This window comes from Hakea prostrata, chromosome 5 (assembly GCF_041222555.1).
Source record: "Hakea prostrata isolate BN-2017 chromosome 5, UWA_Hpros_2, whole genome shotgun sequence".
NCBI lineage: Eukaryota > Viridiplantae > Streptophyta > Magnoliopsida > Proteales > Proteaceae > Hakea > Hakea prostrata.
The window spans coordinates 48,364,985-48,385,548 of record NC_142604.1 but is presented as its reverse complement, the minus strand read 5'-3'; the positions used below and the strand labels follow the sequence as shown (position 1 = coordinate 48,385,548).

The 20,564-nt window shown below is 38.7% G+C and overlaps 1 protein-coding gene across 1 annotated transcript; it reads right to left on the bottom strand.

Annotated features, from left to right (window-relative positions):
* Positions 1–342: 342 nt before the first annotated feature.
* LOC149016270 (eukaryotic translation initiation factor 2 (eIF-2) family protein) lies at positions 343–17,293 on the bottom strand. Its single transcript, XM_089157405.1, has 12 exons — positions 17,112–17,293; positions 14,028–16,850; positions 13,795–13,902; positions 13,588–13,691; positions 13,407–13,497; positions 13,207–13,317; positions 13,055–13,120; positions 3,604–3,663; positions 2,527–3,084; positions 1,515–1,634; positions 1,289–1,408; positions 343–1,197 (listed from the first exon to the last, which is right to left on the bottom strand). Exons 2-12 carry the CDS (start codon positions 16,800–16,802, stop codon positions 1,132–1,134), a joined length of 4,179 nt encoding a protein of 1,392 aa, XP_089013531.1. The 5' UTR covers positions 16,803–16,850; positions 17,112–17,293; the 3' UTR covers positions 343–1,131.
* Between the last annotated feature and the right edge of the window lie 3,271 nt (positions 17,294–20,564).

The following is a 20,564-nucleotide window of genomic DNA, read 5'->3' as shown; positions in this document are numbered from 1 at the left end:
ATGTAGTTCTCCATCTGAAAAAAAAAGGTTGTCTGAAATTTTTCCTATACTTTTCCCCATAAAGGGCCTAATTGATAAATTGTGCAACTTGGCATTAACTTTAGGAGATAATTCAAGGTGCTGAAATTTTTCCCAAAAAAAATGGTTCTTAGAGAAAAAAGATTACCAAAAAGGTGTTCATACCTATTAAAATAATTATCCCTTTTATTCAATCAAATGCAGGGCCATCTGAGTAGAGCTTTCGAACACCATATATGGTCTTATCGAGTAAGCCATTACATAATAGATCCCCTTCACCAAAAAGATGAAAAGGGTAAGCTACTAGATCACACAGATTTTTGGTTGCCATTTAGGAGTGCTCCCATTTCCAAATAATTCATGAAGCGTAGATCATAAAGGCTGGGTTTACACCAGGTTGAACAGTTTCTTTCTACATCAATGAGTCTTCTGAACTAAAAGAAAACAATGCCAGAGTGTCTTCAGGGTCTGTTTTCAAAGAAGTAACCATATTTATATTTATATTTTCTGTTCTTCATGACCTAGAAACTGAACCACCCTGGGAAACCCATCTTTTACATTGGGTGCACGATCATTTCCAAGCACCCCAAGGTCTTCCCAGTAATGTAGTACTCTGCCAAAATATGATTAATGGACTGCAAGGTCCATGGTTCAGCTATTATTAATAGAATGAAAACTAAACTCAAGATAAAGTTCCAGATGCTCTTTTACAAGTCTGCCATTGCCTCTGAACAAAAAACAACTAGCACATACCCCTCCCAGCAATTAATGATATTTAAAACATACAAGCTCCAATTGCCAGCAGCAGAGGGAAAGAAACCCAGAAAGAGGAAAAGAATACCCAAATTTGGACTGAAGTTTTTGCTCTACTTCAAGTCACAATGGACATGGGTCATCCTCAAAATTTGCATTCTAAGAGGTTTTCTGTTCTGCCAGTTCCTGATGTGTTCCACAACCCCAGAAATCCAACACTACCAGACCCATGCTCTTCAAGCAGTGTGTCAAGGTCAGACTTTATAATTCTCTTGAAGCAGCGGACAACCTGTCTCTTGAGCCAGATTAGAGACCAATTACAACTGGATATCTCCCAAAAGCACAGCCATTTTGTAATTCTTATTGTATCTTGAAAAGTGTCTTTAGCTTCACTACCAACCTCCACTCCTCGTTGGACAGTTCATCCTGTGCATATTAGTTAGGAAGGTTAATTTGCCAACCAACAAAATGGCATAATAGTAGAAGACAAGAACTACAAAGTGTGCATGCAAATTACCCGATAGTTATCTTTTAGCACATCTATGGACCTTCTAGTGATGTGGCTAACAAGCTCATCCTCCTCATCAAAGTGCCTCCCAAACATCTTCTGTTGCTCCTCAGGATTAGTACAAGAAATCTGCAATACAAAAGGGATATTAAGTTAGAACTTAAAAAACTGACTCCTATAAAGAACAAAAGCAAATTTATAGAAAACCCAGGATTCCCATAAGATGACCCCTTACCTTAATAGCCACCTCTGACCCTTTCTTAGCCGCATCAACTTGTTTGTGGTTACTTTCGATGGATGCTATTCGTCCAATATTAATGAAATCCCTAGAGGGAATACATAATGGTGTCCCAACCTAAAAGCAATCGTTATATACAACATGTTAATAGATGCCTTGTCAGATCAATAGAATCCATAAAAATAAAAATAAAAAAGAGGGGTGGGGAGGCATGGGGGTGGAGGAGGGGGCCCTTAGGGAAACAGAGGAAGAATGATGAGGGTTAGCATACATAGGACAGGAGGCCCCTAGGCAGCGAAACCTTCACCAGAATCATCTCAAGTTTTAACCCAAGTGTCCCAAATTTCTCTACTGGACATATATAATAAATACCATTAAATACGCATGCCCAAATCGAATTAATCTATCTTCTCAATATGAGCTCATTAATAAATTGAAAAATATGTTAGAAAATATATAAAATTTTATCACAGTTAGAAACTGTTACTTATAAACTCCCAAAATTTATCCATTCCCCAGAAAAGGTTTGAGAACCTTTCCTTCAATTGCATCACAATAATATACCTAATTACAATTCACACTCTTAAATTTTGTTGCATACGCAGCCCTAGAGATATTCTAATTTCTAAGCACCCAGGATGAAAATGGTGAGGAAAAGAAGAGATTTAGTCATCACTTAAAACTCCCACAGAAGGCCTCATGACATTAATGGTAAAATGATACCACCAGCAAAGTCGAATTAGAGTCTCACCAAACTACGCATCAGTAGAGTTAAGAAACACATTTTATCCAGGGAATTCATTTCAAATCCATGGTCATTAGCCAGATGAGAAATTTATCTTACTGATTTTACAATACCTATGGCCTGAGATTTGCAGTCAGAATTCAGAAAACAAGAATCGGAGAACACTCACAAAAGATGGTATGCATAGCTTAAATTAGCCAAATACAGAAACAAGATCAGATAAGCCATCAAAGAGGAAAAACAAGAAACTGAACCAACACAAACCTTAGCAATGCCATCGAGAACTTCAACCCCAACAACAATAGGGTCCTTCTTGTTGAAAACGTTCTTTGGTATAATCTGCAAAACACAAGGAAATACTGCTTCATCTGCAACTTCCTTCTTCTTTTCTTCCTTGAGATTCTCAATGTAGTGCTTGAATTGGTCAAACAAGTGATAAATGATATCAGCGATAAATATCTTGACTCCAGTCTCTTCCGCCAGCTCACGAGCCTCAGGTGTCACTTTGACATCAAATGCCAAGATGGCAGCATATTCCTTCCTCTTCTCAAGCATGACACTGGCCTTCATGACATCCCTCTTGTGTACAGGGCCTATGCTTATATCACTGACTGGTATTTTCACTGCTGGGCTCTTCAAGAATTCCAACAATGCTTCCAGTGAGCCAAGAGTAGAAGCTTGCACATAAACACCCTCCCCACTTTTATCAATTCTGCTCATGACTGAGTTCACATCTTCTGATGCTGCTTTTTTGAAGTCTTCCAGATCATCATCAGGCCCCACCACATACAAACCAGTGCCAGCAATGGCATTTTCAAGACCCTGCAAGTAAGACAAAATACAAGTATTGTCGGAAGCCCCTTGCAACATTTGCATGAACTGTGCAGCATAAAATGCAGCATTGTACAAACAAATGAATTTCTTAACAAGCACTCCTTCAAATTTCAAAAAACACTCAACTCTTTGAAAAGTAGAGGGGATAGGGAAAGATGGCCAGACTTGGTATAATTCAGTTGAAAACTAACAGAAAAATGTACATATATATAATGGCCTTTATAAATAATTTACCAACTAAGGCACCTTAATTTTTTATTTAATAATAAAATATCACATAGAGGAACTATACAGAAATACTTTCTACATAAAAATAAAAAATAAAAAATAGTGAGTTACTAGTTTTCTTCATCCAAAAAGGTAGGTATCAAAATAAGTGCCAGGCTACATATATTTCAAAACATGGTGTTAAGCATGTTAAGTTTTTCAAATATAAACTTCACTTGCACATTACAGATTGATCTGTCAAAATCCACAAACTAAGATCATTTGGAAAGCTGACATCACCTGTGCTGCAATCTTTACACCTTGTGCCGCCTTCAACTCTTTATGTTGCAGATATTGTCCCTGAAACAAATAAATAAATAAATAAATAAGCTTCTTGACCATATTCTCTTGAAAAGGAATTGAGAAACCTTATGATAATTGAAGGTGTTTGGTTCCAGATGAACCAAGCGTGCTTTGAACTACACCAACACAACTAAAAAGCTAAAAGAATGATGAAGAGCATTTCCTACAAGATAAACAAAACAGCAAAAAGATGATGCAGATAAAATACAGTTTGGCTTATTTAATTCAAATAGCTTCAGTTTGGTTGTATTTGTCGGGTCTTTGGTTCAATGTGTTTTCATTGTAATGAGCCACTTAATGGGTCTATAACCTGGGTAGAAGCTAGGTCTATAAAAATAGCTAGTTGCTTTTATTTCTTTATTTTAAGTATTAGTAAGTGTGTTTTAAGGTTGGATTAAGATTCTATTAAGTCTTGGGAATTGGGATAAGGCTGAGTTTCTTTTTATTACTGTGGATTATGCTTCCATAAATCCAAACCCATACTGAGTCAGTTTTCTTTATAGCTAAGTCACTTTTATTTCGTTATTTTAAGTATTAAAAGTGTTTAAGGTTGGATTAAGATTCTATTAAGTCTTGGGAATTGAGATAAGGCTGAGTTTCTTTTATCATGGTGCATTAAGATTCCATAAATCCAAACCCATACTGAGTCAGTTTTCTTTATTGTTTCAGTTCCAAGTCAGTTTCTCTGTCTGTCAATTCAAGCTTCACTTCTTAAATGGCCGAGCCAAACTTCCCATTTAAAATGCAAACTCCTGAACTAGTTTCAAAGCTAAGGAAAGCTATTATGACGGTAAGCATTTTTTTAAGCTACCATGAGGCATATTTAAAGATATTGGGAAACTAGTCGCAAGCTCTCATTTAAACATTTTGAACTTCCCATTTTAAAACTACTATGAAGGCAAGCACTGAGACTACGTCACATCAACAAATATGCAAACTACACAAAATTTTGTCATCCAAAACCACATGCTACATTTGCATGGTCTCTGCCCTTGAAACTAATGAAAACACAGTGGTCAATGATGGGCTTTCCTAGATGATGATACTGAAGAACAGCCAGAAATGAACAAGATACTGACATGTGAACTTACAAAGTTGAAACTGTTGATAGTATACAGGTTGCTAAATCTTAAGGAGCATATTCTACAGTACAAGGTATCTGAAGTAACAGTGGAAAGCCGTAGCTTTTTGAACATTGTGAATTAGGACCAGCATGGCAACACGAAAATAGACTCTTAGACCTGCTATCCAGCTCCTAGAGGCTGCTACTCAGCATTAGTACTACCAGGGTAGGCAGTGGCAAACATTTAATCCTGTCCCTTATAAATCAGGGGTATATCTGTCCCTTCAATCCCTATTTCAGTCTTCTAATCCTGAAAATTTTCAGTATTTGAGTGGTAGGTGGTCTCCAAATTAGATCACCTTTCTTTATTGTGACTTCCAAGTCCTTAATGTACTCAAACTTGCTTTACAAGCTCCCTTGAGGAAGAATACAAGGACACGGGAGAATTTATGCCACTTCCAGCTTTGGTTTGGGTCTTGTTCCTTAGTAGAAGACTAGTCTGGTGGATGATGCTTGAAGTCCAAGAGTGTATGGATTTGGTGTTCACGTCCAGCCCTGGGATCCTATGTATTTCAAGTCCTAGGTATTAAGAACATTGGTGCTCAAAGTCCAATATTGTTGTTTTATATTTGTGACTTCAGCATGCCATCTCCATACCACTTCATCATTGAAACACAGCAGGGTTAGTCCATCATAGCCCCGTCCCCTCTTATTTCCCTCCAGAACCAAGAAACCTCATAACTCATGATTTACCCATCAGTTTTGTTCAAGAATCAAACCACAGACAGCTCCCACCAGACCTTTCGACCCTAATTTGAAGCCTTCCTGTCCAGCCGATTTAAAGATACAGTAATTTCCTTGCACTTTGATACTCCCTCCAACCCTAAAATACAGAACCTAGATCTAGCCCAATTTACCCATTAGAGAATCACCAAACTTGAAAGCTCATACCCTTGGTCCCTACATCTCTCCAAGTTTCAGCCCATTCTCACACCTATAGACACTAGATCCCTAACTGTTAAGGTTTACCCCATTCCACCCCATCCCAAGAAACTATCCATAAGCCTTTTTCTTGAATCAAGCCATTAGCCTCTGTCTCCGATTATGGAATTATTCAATCTTATAACATCGTTATTTCAATACAAACCCTTAACCCCCTAGATGAAACCCAAATTTAGGGTTAAGAGTATTTTGGAAATTTCCCTAAATCTACAGGCTGCCCAGGAATTCCAGCAAAAAGATAGGGTATTCACAGATATGTAGGGTGCTTTACAGCTCTGAAATGACCCAGTCAGATCTGAATTTTAGTGTGTTAGAATTCCAGATCTGAAAAATGGAGCAGAATCAAAAACTTGGGCTTGGAGGGAATTTCGGCTAGGGTAGAAAAAGGCCTGCACTTGCTGTTTTTATAATTTAAGAACTTATTTTATTGGTTTGGACTGTCCGGTATGGTCAGAACATGAAACGGGTTCAGATTTCGAAAGTTTTAAATCTGCAGAATTTTCCTAGGAAGAAGATGATAAGCAGAAGTTTTCCAGACAAAGGAAACTGGGTTTAACTGGGGAATTGGAAGTAGGACGAGAATCCGGGGGAAAGTGAGATCATAGGGAGAAAATAAAGGAGAGTCAGGGGCTGGGAATTTGGAAGTTGCAGAGGGAGGGATCCTAGCGCTGCCGTGCGAAGGAGGGAGGGACAGGGGAGTCGTAGACTCGTAGGTTTAGGGGAGAGTTAGGGGACGGGCAGGGGCTGTTGCAGCATGTAGGGGAAGAGAATAAAGGAGCAGCTGAGGTTGGGGAACTACGATGGTTCATAGTGCCACGGGAGAGAAAGGAGGCAGGGGATGGGGGTGGGGGCTTCTCTACTTACTAGGTTGCTGCTGGAATGACACTTGGCTGCTTGTGGAAAGCTTGACGCTTGCTGGAATGAAGAAGAAGAAGCTGAATTGAACAAATTTTACTCAACCAGGGCCCCCTCGACCAGGAAACCTGATCCTCAAACTAAATCAACTTTATTAATCATCAAAACTGAAGAATTACAAAGACTAATTGGCTATTTATAGCCTTTAAAGACTTGGAACCTATGTAGGAATCCTTAATAGACAAGATCCCACCACTTGACGTAAACCCTTGGATTGGAATATACTAATTAATGACACAGGCTGCAACTAGACTTTAACTTAACTAAGCACATGCTGAATTCTTTTTAATTAAAACTCTTAATCACACGTGCCAATTTAAGATAATCAAGAACTCGACCAAACAAACTTTAAGTAACTTAAAACTCTAATTAGCACATGCTAAATTCTAATTAATTAGAACTCTAGTTGACATGTGCTAAACACATGACTTAAGGACTCTTGTCTTATCCACAACCAGAGTAATTCAAACGCAACTCAAACTAAGGAAATAAACTCAACTAGGACTCTAAGACTGAATTGAAATTAATTCCAGCAATAAATTAGGGCTTAAATTGCCAAAAATACCCCTGCATAGGCTTTGGCCAGCTTGACTGTGGACCTTGCAGCCCCCACTTTATGGTTTGGCCCGCCAGGGGGGGTGTCACTGTGTTCACATCAAACTCCCCCCCCTCCTTTCAATCACAACACTAAAATTTCAACCGGAACCAAAACCAAAGTACCACATTTTCCTATCCCATTCACCGCACCTGAAATTTCCAACAAACCCTTCCTTGAGCACATCTGAGTTGGTTCTTTACAAAATCTTGGTTAATTGGCCCTCATTCAATTGAGGTTACATTACATAGTTTCAAATATCATTGCCTAGATGGAAAATTTTCAGCAATAGAAGCACCCAGAGCCTTACATGGTGTTCTCTCCTACATGGAAAAGCCTTAAAAGTAAACAAAGGTGTTCAGTCCCCCAAATTGGATTTCTGCAAGTCTGGTGTGACGTTATACTCAGGCAGACATTCTCCTTGATAGAACTTGGATTACAAGAAGTATGAGATGCTTGCAGGCCATAAGAAACAACGGTAAAATATACACTGACAACCTTTTAAATTTCCTACCAGATGAAACACAGAATGATGCTACAGCCAGCATCAAGTCTGTGTCCTATGAAGGCAAGAAAGAAAGCTAGTGAAAGGAGAGCCAACTGGAACAAAACTCTTAGCACTACCAGAACCATGGTAGGAGATCTCGCTACCATGAAAAACCGAGATCTCGGTCAAGATATGTCATTTTTTGGGCGTCAACTCGGTAGAGCCCATTTCGGTGGGTTTTAGGGTTCCTCTTGGGCTAAAACTTGGTATTTAACCTATTCAAGGCCTTTTGAACACATTAATGACCTTGGATTTGTGAGAAAACAGCCCTAAGTATGATGTCTAAGTCTACCCATAGTGTGAAACAAAAATGCTGTAGGATTAGAGAATGCAAGGTTATATAACATGTAATATAAAACCATTAATGCTGTAGGATTAGAGAATGCAAGGTTATATAACATGTAATATAAAACCATTAAAGCATATAAATGAAAATCAAGTGTATCAAATAACTTAAATGTCATCAAGATAACATTCATATGAGTATTACAATCTTGACTTTCGAGAATAGAATGATAAAAGCATACAACCGTTAGAAGTTCTATATAAGTCATTAACGCATAAGTTCATAAGACAAGTAGAGGATGATTGAGCTTCCTTTGATGTTGTAGATGTGCTAAGAGTAGTTGCAAGTGAAACTTTGGCTGAAATCCGCAAAAAAATGGGCAAAAATTGAGAGTTCCAGCGAGAAATGGCGAGATTTGGGGCAAGATATGGCGAGATTTGGGGCGAGATATGGCGAGATCTCGAGCGAGATATCCCTTTTCGCAGATCTCGCCCTTGATCTATTCTCGGTTTATGAGATCTCCCACCATGACCAGAACAACAAGGCTGACAAACCCCTTGTCCTTGGTCATAAAGAAAACCACTCCTCCACCTCAAACTTTTACAAGTCCATTCATGAATTCTTATGTGAATTTGCAAATCTAATACACAAGGAGCCTCAAGATGATTTGCCATTGATGAAAATGTAATCAATATTATGACAGAGTTAGTGCCCTTAACCTTCTAAATATCAGAAGTGGGCAAGTTATTGAAAATGGGCTTCACTCAAAAGTGCATGAGCCCACGCGATCCTCCTCATGCAAAGGAATATCACAAAAGGGTCAGTTCCGTCAAGTTCTGGTTGATTTCAATTCCCCCCCCCCCCCCCCCCCCAAAAAAATTCAGGTAAAACACCAATTTAGATCAGTTTGTTTTCATTTTGAACCCCAAATGAAATCTCCCATCTATAACATGTAGTGAGGACAGCTTCCCCAAGCCTAAGATGTAAATAACCATGAATAGGACAATTGATTCAATTTCTTAATGCTGCAAACTGGACAAAGAATCGATGTAAAAAAGGTTCGGCTGAGATTTTCTTTTTCCAATGCTGGCTTCCAACCTGACACACCAACCATCCTCCTTTACTGGGGCTTTGGACCAGCAGCAAATAATAGCGGAGTATCATTGTTAAACAGTTTCTCTATTCATAACCTCATACTCATCATGAGGCAGCACAGCCTTGGACCAACCCAAACCCACATGGGTATCCAAACAGAACAATAAGAGAATTAAAAAGACATTAGAAAAAGTGGTGAGAAAAAAAAATTATATTGAGTACGACTTTCAAACAGAACTGATTGGAGGGCAATTCCACATAGCCAACCCCACCAACTTCGGAAAGTGCTGAGTAGTTGATTTTGAATGACATCTTGCAACCATAGTTCTATGACGCTCAAGTGAATATACGGAGAAACAAAGCTTGGGCCATCAACTAATAGCACCTAAAGTTGCTGGCAGTAGAAAAGAAAGCAGTACTTGTCTCAGTTTAATATATCATAACATAGAAGATCTTTGGGTCTGAGATTTAGAGGCCAAGCTTTCCCACCAGGGCAGAATTTGGTGCTACATCTAGGAAGACAAGGAAATTTTGGTGCTCTACCTAGGAAGATAGTAAAAAAGAGTCGGTGAGGCTGGTTAGCTCACAACATAGCTGCTATTCTGCATAGAACAGGATATGGTAAAAGGGAAAACGGGAAAGGAAGAGGAAGAAGAAAAAGAACAGGAGCCTATGGGTTCAGTCACATACAGCAAGTGTACCCAGAAATAGAGGGTTTACCAACAAGGAAGAAACAGAGAAAGGAAACATATTATCCCTGGAAATGGGAAGAGAGAGTGACGAACACAAAGAGTATGCAATCAGCCAGTAGGTCACTCAACACTCCACTGCAACCCCAACTTTCACTTCACTCAATGCTCACTCTGCTGTTCAAACTTGTTATGAAGTCTTAGCACCCCCACCCCCACCCCACCCAAAAAAAAAAAAATATATATATATATATATAAAATAAAAGCACACACACACAAAAACACCTTGTTACATGGCTAATACCGAGGAAGCTCCCTTACACAATAACTGAAACCCCTCCCCCCCCCCAAAAAAAAAGAAAAAAAAAGGAAAAAGGAAAACTAGATAGTCTAGCCAATATATCAAATGTGAAACTTCCAAAAGGATTCTCCTATTCAAACCACCCAAATATGATAAAATAAACCGAAGCTAAGCTCTTATGTCAACTAGCCATGTCTACTAGCCATTGTCGGACCAAAAGACTGGTTTAGCTTGGACCCAATTCAAAAGACAGATGGGGAATCAAAGAAGAAAGCAGATGCAAAAGCAAGTTACATCATATAGTAAGTAAGAGCAAACGAACTTGAGTTGATTAAAAAAATGATTCATGGCAGATACCAGCCTCAGCGAAAGCCTTCTTCGCCAAAACGGAACCGATTCTCGGTTTGGACGACCAGTTCCTGGTTTATAGAAAAAAAGGGAAACAATGACAGAAGTGGCACTTGGGCTGACATTAGGGGATCTAAGGGGATGACTCATGCCAATGGGGAAAGCCTTTGATCACCTCCCACCCCACACCCTAGTTTTTCTTGCAAGATGTAAGGGCAGATAGATGGTCACTCAATTGGTGTTCTCTAGGAAGACCAGGCGATGCAACCCAGGGTTTAGGGTTGGATATCCAAAGATCCTCTTTAATAAGAACCAGCACTGATTAGGGCTTCTAGGTATTTTGGCTAGGGTTTTAGGGCAAAGTAGGGTCTCAGCGAGGGTGAGAAGAGGGGCTAGGCTTGCTGGTTCTGCGGGTCAGAACTATCTCCTAGTGTTATTCCTCAACTAGAATAGGATCTAACTGGGAAAATTAAGAAACTCAGATTTCTGGAAATTCTGAAAATTCTGCAAATCCAAGGAAGAAGATGAATTGCAGGTCTCTCAGAACTTAGGGGAATAGGGCTGCTTTGAGGAAGCTAACAGTAGGGATGAAGTCCCAAGGCTTGTGCAATCCGAAAGAGGGTATAATGGAGAGTTTGGGGCTGGAATGAGCAAGTCCTAGTCGGGGTGGGATCTGAAAACGTGGGAAGAAGAAACATGGGAAAGCCTGTGGATGCAAGGGAAGGGGCTGCAGCTTAAAAGGAACAGAGGGGAGGAATCAGGGGGTATTTGCAATAGGGTTGGAAGGTGTTTGAGGCTGTAACTTACTTGGAACACTTGAATAAAGTTGCTGCTGTTGTTTGAAGGAGGACAAGAAGAATTAGAATCGCAGAAACAATGGATCTACTCCAGCCGCAGGTCACCCTCCCAGGGATCCCATGGCTATACCAAGTCTTTTTTCAATTCACAAATTCATTCCATCAATCAATCTGCAAAAATTACAATAAGACTAGGCTATTTATAGCCACTTAACCCAAATAGACTCAAACAATGAAACTTGGTTTCCAAGTAACCAAGACTTACCTATTTAGGACTCAACTAATGAACTCCCTAGTAAAAAGGAATCCAATCACTTACCAAAACTGGACTTTCTAAAATTAAAATCCTATCACACCAACAAACAAATACCAAAATTATTCAACTACTAAGACTCCAAATTGGGAAATAAAAACAGAATTAAAATTCAGAAATAAAAGTGGACTCGGTCTACTAGTGAAGCTCGACCAAGGGTTAGGAAAATGACCATTCTACCCGAATAGAATTCGTCCCCTTTGGTTTGGCCCAACTTCCGAACGGGCTTGGGCCCTTTTCTTGGCTCTTTTGGGCTGGCTGAGGGCTGGATGCATCACCAAGTCCCTCAAGGATTGGAAGCTCAATGGGGATGCGTTGTGGATCAATGGAGCATGTAGATATGGTCATTTCGGAAAAGAGATTACTATTAAGCTGAACTTTCAGTTTTTATCACAAGTTTATACTCTATTATTTTTTATCACAAACAATAGCCAGAGGGTTTTTCTGCAAACACATAGTTTGGATGCTTAACTACTTAGACAGTCATGGAGGTTATCACAACTTATTCGATACAAGCAACATTTAGCAGCTTGGCTGGATTTTTGTTCTAATCAATTCTCAGGATCACTAATGAGATGGCAGATGAATAGGACAGGATGGGGATTTGTTGGTCTAGTCTCCTATATTGGCAAAGTATGTTTTGGAGTGTTGTCTTAGTTTAATAGTTTGCATAGTTTGCAAGATATAGTCCTCTCCTAGTTCCAGTCACGCAATAGAGCCATAGCCTAATGAACTTTTGAAAACAAGAATGGGATCAGGATGGGAGACCCCATCCAGAGCAAGGTTGTAAGTATTCTTCGTTTCATAACTTGTAAGATATAGTCCTCCCTGTGTTTCCATTGATGCGCTACAAGATTTGTTTATATGGAATCCCAGGATCACGACGAATTGGCCAAGTTAGGGATCTGTTGATTAGATTCTCCTGTACATTAGGTTTCAGAAGTGTAGTCTCAGTTCATAGCTTGCAAGCTATTATGCTCCTTGTGTTCCATCAGTCCAGTTAAGTCAGGCAATAGATCTGTAGCCCAATGCATATTTGAAACAGACACCAGATGAGGTGGGAGACATCCCCAAGAAAAGGTTTTGGAAGTAGTCATAGTTTCATAGTTTGTAAGATACAGCCCCCATGTTTCATTGTTATTGTACTGTTGTAGGTTTTGTTTTTCCTCTGCTGCTTGGGATCTCATATTACTTCATATTCGTTATCCATTAATAAATTGCAACTCATTTAAAGAAGGAAGCAAACAGCATCCAATCATCCACTTTACAATTTCATCAAAGTTGCAGGCATTCAGTTCCCGTTATTTTCACATATATCAATGCCATTATCATCTTCCTAGGTTCAAGGATAATCAATCTTTTATCAGTGCCCATAATATGCAATCAACATATTGAAAAGTGAGCAAAAACAAAGAACTATGTCAAATTTTTTATCACCTTTACTCGAATTTCCTTCATTGGATGAGGCGTCAGTAAAGCACGAATTGAGGTAACAATAGGCCCCTAACATTGAACAAGTACACATGAGACACTTGAAACATTTAGTAAATGCAACAAATGATGCATATATGATATATTTCAAGGCTAACCTGCATGCCACACACAACTATCTGATCTCCTTCATGAAGAACTCCATTGACTAATACAACATCTATGGTTGTTCCCAGGCCTTCAATAACTTTAACTTCTAAAACAGTGCACTGGTGAGTGAACAGTCACAAACCAAAATCAGAACAACTTCTTTCTTCAATTATAGTAAGCATACGATAATGAAAGAGAAAGAACATACCTGCACTTCATCGCTAAACGTTAGCTTTTCCACCATAGTTTTTGAAGTCCATTGCACCAATAACAATAAAAGATCTGGTATGCCCTCCCCACTATCATATTGACAAATCAAGAAAAGAATCAACACAACAAGTTCTTCTTAGAATACCCAATCAAGTAGTACAGATATCCACAGCACATACCTTATTGCACTTGTAGGGACAATACTGAAAGTTTCCCTCCCCATATCTTTGTTTTTGTAATACAGCTCAGTATTCATGCCCTGCTCCTTGAATTGTGTGACAATCTGAATAAAGGGAACATATGTAAATAGAAGAGCAAATGGATTTAGTCAAGTCAGCATGGCTGAAACCCTCCCAAGTAGCATAAAAACCTAGATATTTATTTACCTGTGTTAGCCTCATTTTGAACTCATTTTGCACATCATTTGATTGTTGCCTCAACGCTTTCTGAATTGGTGCATTGGTGCATGACTTCCATCCATATAATCTGTCCACCTTATAATCGAAGGAAGAGAAAATAATACAAAAACAGGAAAGGATTAAAGATACAACACAAAAAAAATGACTATCAAGGTCTCACCAAACCAATTAATAAGGTGAAATTAACTAACTGCACACACCTTATTCAATGCAACAATGAATTCTGTATTCCTCATTTTCAGGAGGTTAAGGGATTCAATTGTCTGTGGTTCCAGGCCGTGCATAATATCAACAACTAAAATAGCAATATCACATAAACCTGAACCCCGTGACCGTAAATTAGTGAACGACTCATGCCCTGGTGTATCAATAACAAGAAGACCGGGGACCCGGAGTTTTGCATCAGCTTTTAGTTCTTTGGTTCTCTGCTTTATGTTTTCTGCTGGGAAGTAGGTTGCACCAATCTGCTGCGTAATACCTCCAGCCTCACCAAGCTGAACATTAGTACCGCGGATGCAATCTAAGAGCTTGGTCTTACCAGTATCAACATGACCCATAATACAGCATATTGGGGAACGGAGATTGTCAGGTTCTTTCTTTTCTGCAGGTTCTTTTCTCCTATCTTGAAGGTGGTCTGCTTTACCTTCAACATTCTTGGTTTTCTTGGTAGCAACTGTAGTTTTGGTTGCTGCAGAAGGTGCTCCTACATCCCCAGAAACTGGCAGTACAGTACGCTTGGTCTCTCTTTTCATCACAGGCTCAGATTCCTCCTCATCAAACGCACTCTTAACAGGTAAATTTACCGAAGCATCGTCCCAGCTCTTTGCATCCCATTCATCTTCGTCTTCCTCTTCCTCTTCCTCTTCTATTCCATTCTCTTCAACTACTTGCGGAGCTTCTGTTTTGCCTTCAATTTTCGGTGGCTCAACTTCTTCAGTTTCATCAGCCTCTATCACCGCTGCCACAGTTTCTTGGTTTTCTTGAACCTCCAGTTTTTCCACAGCCTTGGCATGAGACAAATCATTAGCTTGTGCATGAGCCGGTTTTGTCTTCTTTGTCGTATATATTGGCCGTTTTGACGGCCCACTGGCAGTCTCCCCAGAGGGAAGTATAGCAGCATTTTGAGCAAGAAATTGGTTCCTCATTGCCTCCAATCTACGGGCCTCTTCCTTCTGTTTACCGGTCAAAAGCTTGCCCTCTTGTTTTTTCTTCAGAAGCTTTTCTTTTTCTCTCTCCTTTTTTCTTCGCCTAGCCTCCTCGGCCTGCCTCTCAAGCTCCTCTTGCCGACGGCGTTCCTCTTCTTCCTTCCTCAACCTCTCTTCTTCTTCTCTCTTTTTCCTCTCTTCAGCTTCTTTACGCCTTTGAAGTGCCTCTTGCATCTCACGTACATGCTTTGGCAATTTCTTGTCAGAGACTTTGGTCTTTGTTTCTTCCTGTTTTTCTTCCTTTGCCCCCTCCACCACTGCGGAAGAAGCTGCAGCAGCAGCTGCTTTCTTTTCTTTTTCCTTTTCTTTCTTCTTTTTCTTCTTCTTTGCAGCAGCAGATTCACCAACTTCATCAGCTTCCTTTTCCTCACCCTTGGCATCAACTGGGCCAACTTCTTCTGGCTGAGTGTGAACCTTTGCTTCTTCTAGAGGAGGAGAAGCCTTTGTCTCAGGAGGAGGAGCAGTAGGCTTAGAGGCAGAAGGGCCTGCACCAAGTTCAGCCAGAATTTTTTCCAAATCATCTTCCTCCTGGGCAGTCCTTCCACTTTTCTTCTTCTTCTTTTTGTTCTTAGATGATTCAGTTACATCCTCACTACCTCCTTTACTTACTTTGGCATCAGCAGCATCCTTAACCTGACCAAGATTACTACTACTGACTGAAGGTTCTTCGGGTTCTTCGTCACCAAGGCCCATGTCAAAGCTGGAGGCAGTTAAGTTATTATTATTCTTCTTGGATTTTGAAGACTTCTTCTTGCCAGATAAAGAAATGGCTGGGATGTCTTCATCCTCCACTATGGTTTCATCCATCTTATGTTCAGACATAGACACATCATTGCCATCCTCTTCATCAAGAAGTGTGGTGGCAAATAAACTACTGCTTTTCTTGGAAGATTTTGACTTCTTCTTCTTACCAGAGAATGTAATAACAGAAGCATCATCCTCCTCTTCCTCATTTTCATCCTTGATGTCATCGACATTCTTGGAAGATTTTGAGGACTTCTTCTTACCAGAAAATGTAACACTAAAAGCATCGTCATCCTCTTCTTTATTTTCATCTTTCGTATCATTCTCATCATCTAAGTCATCAAAAGCAGCGGAAGCAAACAAACTACCACCCTTCTTCTTTGAAGACTTTGAAGACTTCTTCTTCTTACCAGAGAAAGAAACTACAGGTACATCTTCATCATCATCCATCTTATCTCCATCTGTCAGTTGCTGATCAACTTCATCAATCACGGTACCATCTCCTTCATCAAGAGCATCAAAAGCAGAGGCAGCAAACAAACTGTTATTCTTCTTAGATTTAGAAGACTTCTTTTTACCAGAGAAAGCCACCACTGGTTCATCCTCCCCATCACCATCACCATTCTCTACGTGCTCATCTATTTCCTTAACACCCTCATCTTCAAGATCATCAAAATTAGAAGCTGCAAATAAATTATTATTACCATCCTTCTTTGATTTGGACTTCTTTTTACCCGTGAGGGCATTCGGTCCGGCATCATCCTCTTCTTCTTCAAGGGGCTTATCTTGAACTTCATCCTTAGGTTGAGCGGACTTGGAACCGCCCTTTTTACCCTTCTTCCCAGCAGCCGGAATCTCTGCATCCTCATGGTTCTGTTTCTCAGAACCCATACTCTGTTGATCCTCAGGCAAATCAATGGCGTATTCATCGTCGTCAATAATACGCCCTTTCTTCTTAGATTTACCCCCGCCCTGAGACGCAACAGGGTTCTCTTCGTCCCTTACAGTTGGCTTCTTCCTACCCATTGATAACGATACAAGATTATTTCAACTACAAAAGTCGAAACTTTTAACCTGCAGAATTAACAAAACCTTCAATAACTGTAGCTGAAAACCTAAAAAACACAGACATATGTAACCAAAACACATGGATCTCTCATTAGAAGATAAGAAATCAATAACAAGACAAATTATTACAATAATTATCTTCTGAAACCCGATCGTAACTCCTATCAGAAGAACCAAATTCACAGAAGAAAAAGCATACAGACCGACAAGGTATAGCCGCCAACAAATCCAATGCCATGAAATAGAAAATAAAAAAAAGTAGCACACCTTTGATGGTCGATAAATCGAGAAGACGAGCACGAAATATGAATATTGTTTGGATTTCAGTTATTTTGAAGTGACGAAATAACTGCAAGTATTGGGTTGAAGCTCCAGTGTATGAACTTATGAGCAAATCCTGTAAGAATCGAAGAAGCTCCGGAGAAACAATGGCGATGAAATATAAAATGAAGGAGAGGAGTGTCTGTCTCTCTGATGTGTTTTAGGGATCTTAATGGTCTATTGGGTGGTCCGATATTGCCCGGTCTAACTTATCAAACCGGCTCTTTTATGGACCACGGTTCAATTGTGGATTTTATTTTATTTTTTTAATTTAGAATTGATAGCTTATTATATTATCTGTGAGAAATATTACATATTTACATGTATACCTTTTCACTAAGAAGTTCCGATCATTGTCGACTGGGCAATCTTTCAATGATACGAATATGGAACTTTTGTTTGTTGCAGTGCTGGAGATATTTGCACAGCTCTCAAATCACTATATTTGGCATTTTTAAGATTCAACAGCTATGTTTTGCCTATCTTTGTAAATTGTAATCGTAATCATTAGATCTCGAAAATATCATTCCAACACGACATCAAATAAAGACTCCATTTTATACTGTCTTTTTTTTATTATTATTTTGCTTTGACCACAGCTTTTGGATCTTAGTTTAGATCAACTAGAAGTATTATAGAACTACCAACGATGGTTGGTCCAAGTGGTAAGCAACTTGGTCCGCTTAAGCAAGGTTTCGGAATCGAAACCTTGTGGATGCAAAAATCCCTTCTGGGGAGATTCACCCACCACAGCCAAGTGTGCGACCCGGGTCGAACACCGGATTAGTCAGGGCAAAGCCTTGGAAACTGGGGTTGGCAACCAAAAAATAAAACTACCTACGAGCATACAAAATTAAAGAAATGAAAAAGAGGGAAAAAAAAAAAAAAAAACTGAAATCCAATTTGGAATCTTGAGATGAATGGCATAATTGAATTAAGATCCAAATTGAGTAGATTTTGCTATGGGTTTAGAGCTAGATACAGCTTAGTTCCCAACTAATTTGCCAAAAAAATACTTGGTTCCCAATTCAAGACGATCAGAATTTAATTTGTATCTTAACAAAAGAAATAAAAGAATTTAATAATTGTACTGAGAGTCTGCAACAAAATGGTAATTTCACAATTATGTATGGAAACTTTACCCAAAAAAAGTTATTATTGTAAGGAAAATTATCAAACTACAAGCCAAAATCAATCGTCCGGTTTGATTGAAATTAATAGTTTTTGTATCTGAGTCAAAATCTTATCGGTTTGGTAAGAAAGGATAAATTGTATTCTTCTTTCCTCTTTTTTTAATGGCAAGAGCAGAGGATAAATTGAAAACTGAGGAACGAAAAAACCATTGTTTTCTAATCGATTTTGTTATATACACACGTAGCTACGTACGAAAAAGCAAAACCAAAAATGTATGAACACTTCATTTCTCCTTGGCCTAATTTATATTTATGTTTATTATCTATTTATGAATAATTGATTATGAGAATAGGTTTTGAATTATAAATAATAATCATTTGACTACTGGTAGATATAATAAATTAAATAATGTTAAAAAATATGTTTAGTATGTTAATTATGCAATTGTGTTATATAATGTGTTTTCTTCTAGAAAATTACACATATTTGAAGAAAGGCAATAATATACAGAAAATGAAAGAATAGTATAAGATAATAGATTAAATCCAACATCATGTTGATCCTAATTCCTTAAAATGATAAGATTTATAGATAGGATGAAACGCGTAAAAGCATTGTAATTAGTAAATTTCCAAAGAGAAACAAACTTGAGAAGTACAAAGTGATGATAGGTAGCATATCCAACATGGAGGGCAAGGGAAAAAAGAGAAACAAGAAAGTGAAGGAGACAGACCTTGAAAATATAATGGAGATCCTCTCCACCTAGTCCTGTCAGTTAGACTGACCTCCTATACTCACATAAGTGTGGAACATACACCTCCTACCAACTCACATAAGGTTTGAGGAGGCATACATTAGGCTTCGGTAGGCTTTTCTTTTCTTTCTTTTCACATTTGCGTGTGATGGTTTGAGGATGGCAAATCTCTAGATCATGAATCCGAGAAATCCCGTTTGAAAATCGAGAGGAATCTAGATTCACATTCCTTAATGTTAAAGGTTCTTTTCTTTTCTTTTCTTTTTTCAACATTTGCCAAGCATCTAATTTTATAAATTATCCTGTTTGCAATTTTTTCCCCCCTCACCAGGCTCTAAACAATCTGAATGAAAAGGCAAACAGGAGAGATGTCGACTTACACAAGGTTGCAAACATGACAAAAATGAAAGAAGAGAATAGCATATACAACTTGTAATAGCAGAATGAACAGCTCCTAACATATGCCATCTTCTCTTGCTTAATACTAAGAAACAATCTAAAGCTCCCAAAATTATTTATTTTTTCAACAATTCCTAGCTCCTGCAATTGATCCACAATCATTGCACCCATTTCTCAAAGAGTTTGAGTTTAAAGTTCAAGAAACAACTAGTGAAACCATTGCCATAATGAGGAAAAAAACCCCCAAAACCATGTATAAACGTTTATTTGTTATGCCAAGAAACTTGAAAGAAGTTCCATATATGGGAGGACAATTGGGTACCCACAAATGTAGGTTATAAGATAGCACAAACATTCCTATAGTAGCTGCAATGTTACTTGGGTGGTGGCTTTGTTAGACCACACTAATAGGGTCTAGAAATAATATGTGATCAGAAGTTTCTCTTATGATGAGAGTGCTTCAGCAATCCTGCAAATCAAATTAGCCCTTTTCCCAAGAGAGGACTATAAGGTCTGGGGTCCCACAACAAATGGACTCTACGCCACCAAGATAGCATATCATATGCTTTGCCACACACTTGATGAAGGGATTGCTGCTTTATCTAGTACTATAAATACTTCTTGTCACACCCTACTCGACGGTATCGGATCCACCTCGACAATCCGTGGATGTGATCCACAACCATAAGATCAAATTACACTATCACTAATAAATAAAACACACGATTCTATAATCAAGAGCAAGAAACAAACAGTTCATCAATTAATAACAATAATAATAATCAAAATATAAAAAATAAAAAAAAGAAAAAAAATAAAAAATTAGATACAAAATAATATAAAAAATAGAGTATGTGAGCGGAAGCAAAATAAATAGTCTCATTATTGTTTACATTCATTCTTATCCATACCATTTGCAAAGTCTACTAACCTACTTAACTTGGCAAACAAAAGTATACATAATCCCAACCAAGGCCACTGCGCACTTATAAGTAATCTCATAAATATTCCCTTGAGTCTCATAATGGTTGGATTTTGTAGGAGTAATCCATACAAAAGTAGGAGTTTTCATGTGTCTCAGGGTATTCCCCTGAGAGCTCATAGTTTGGTTC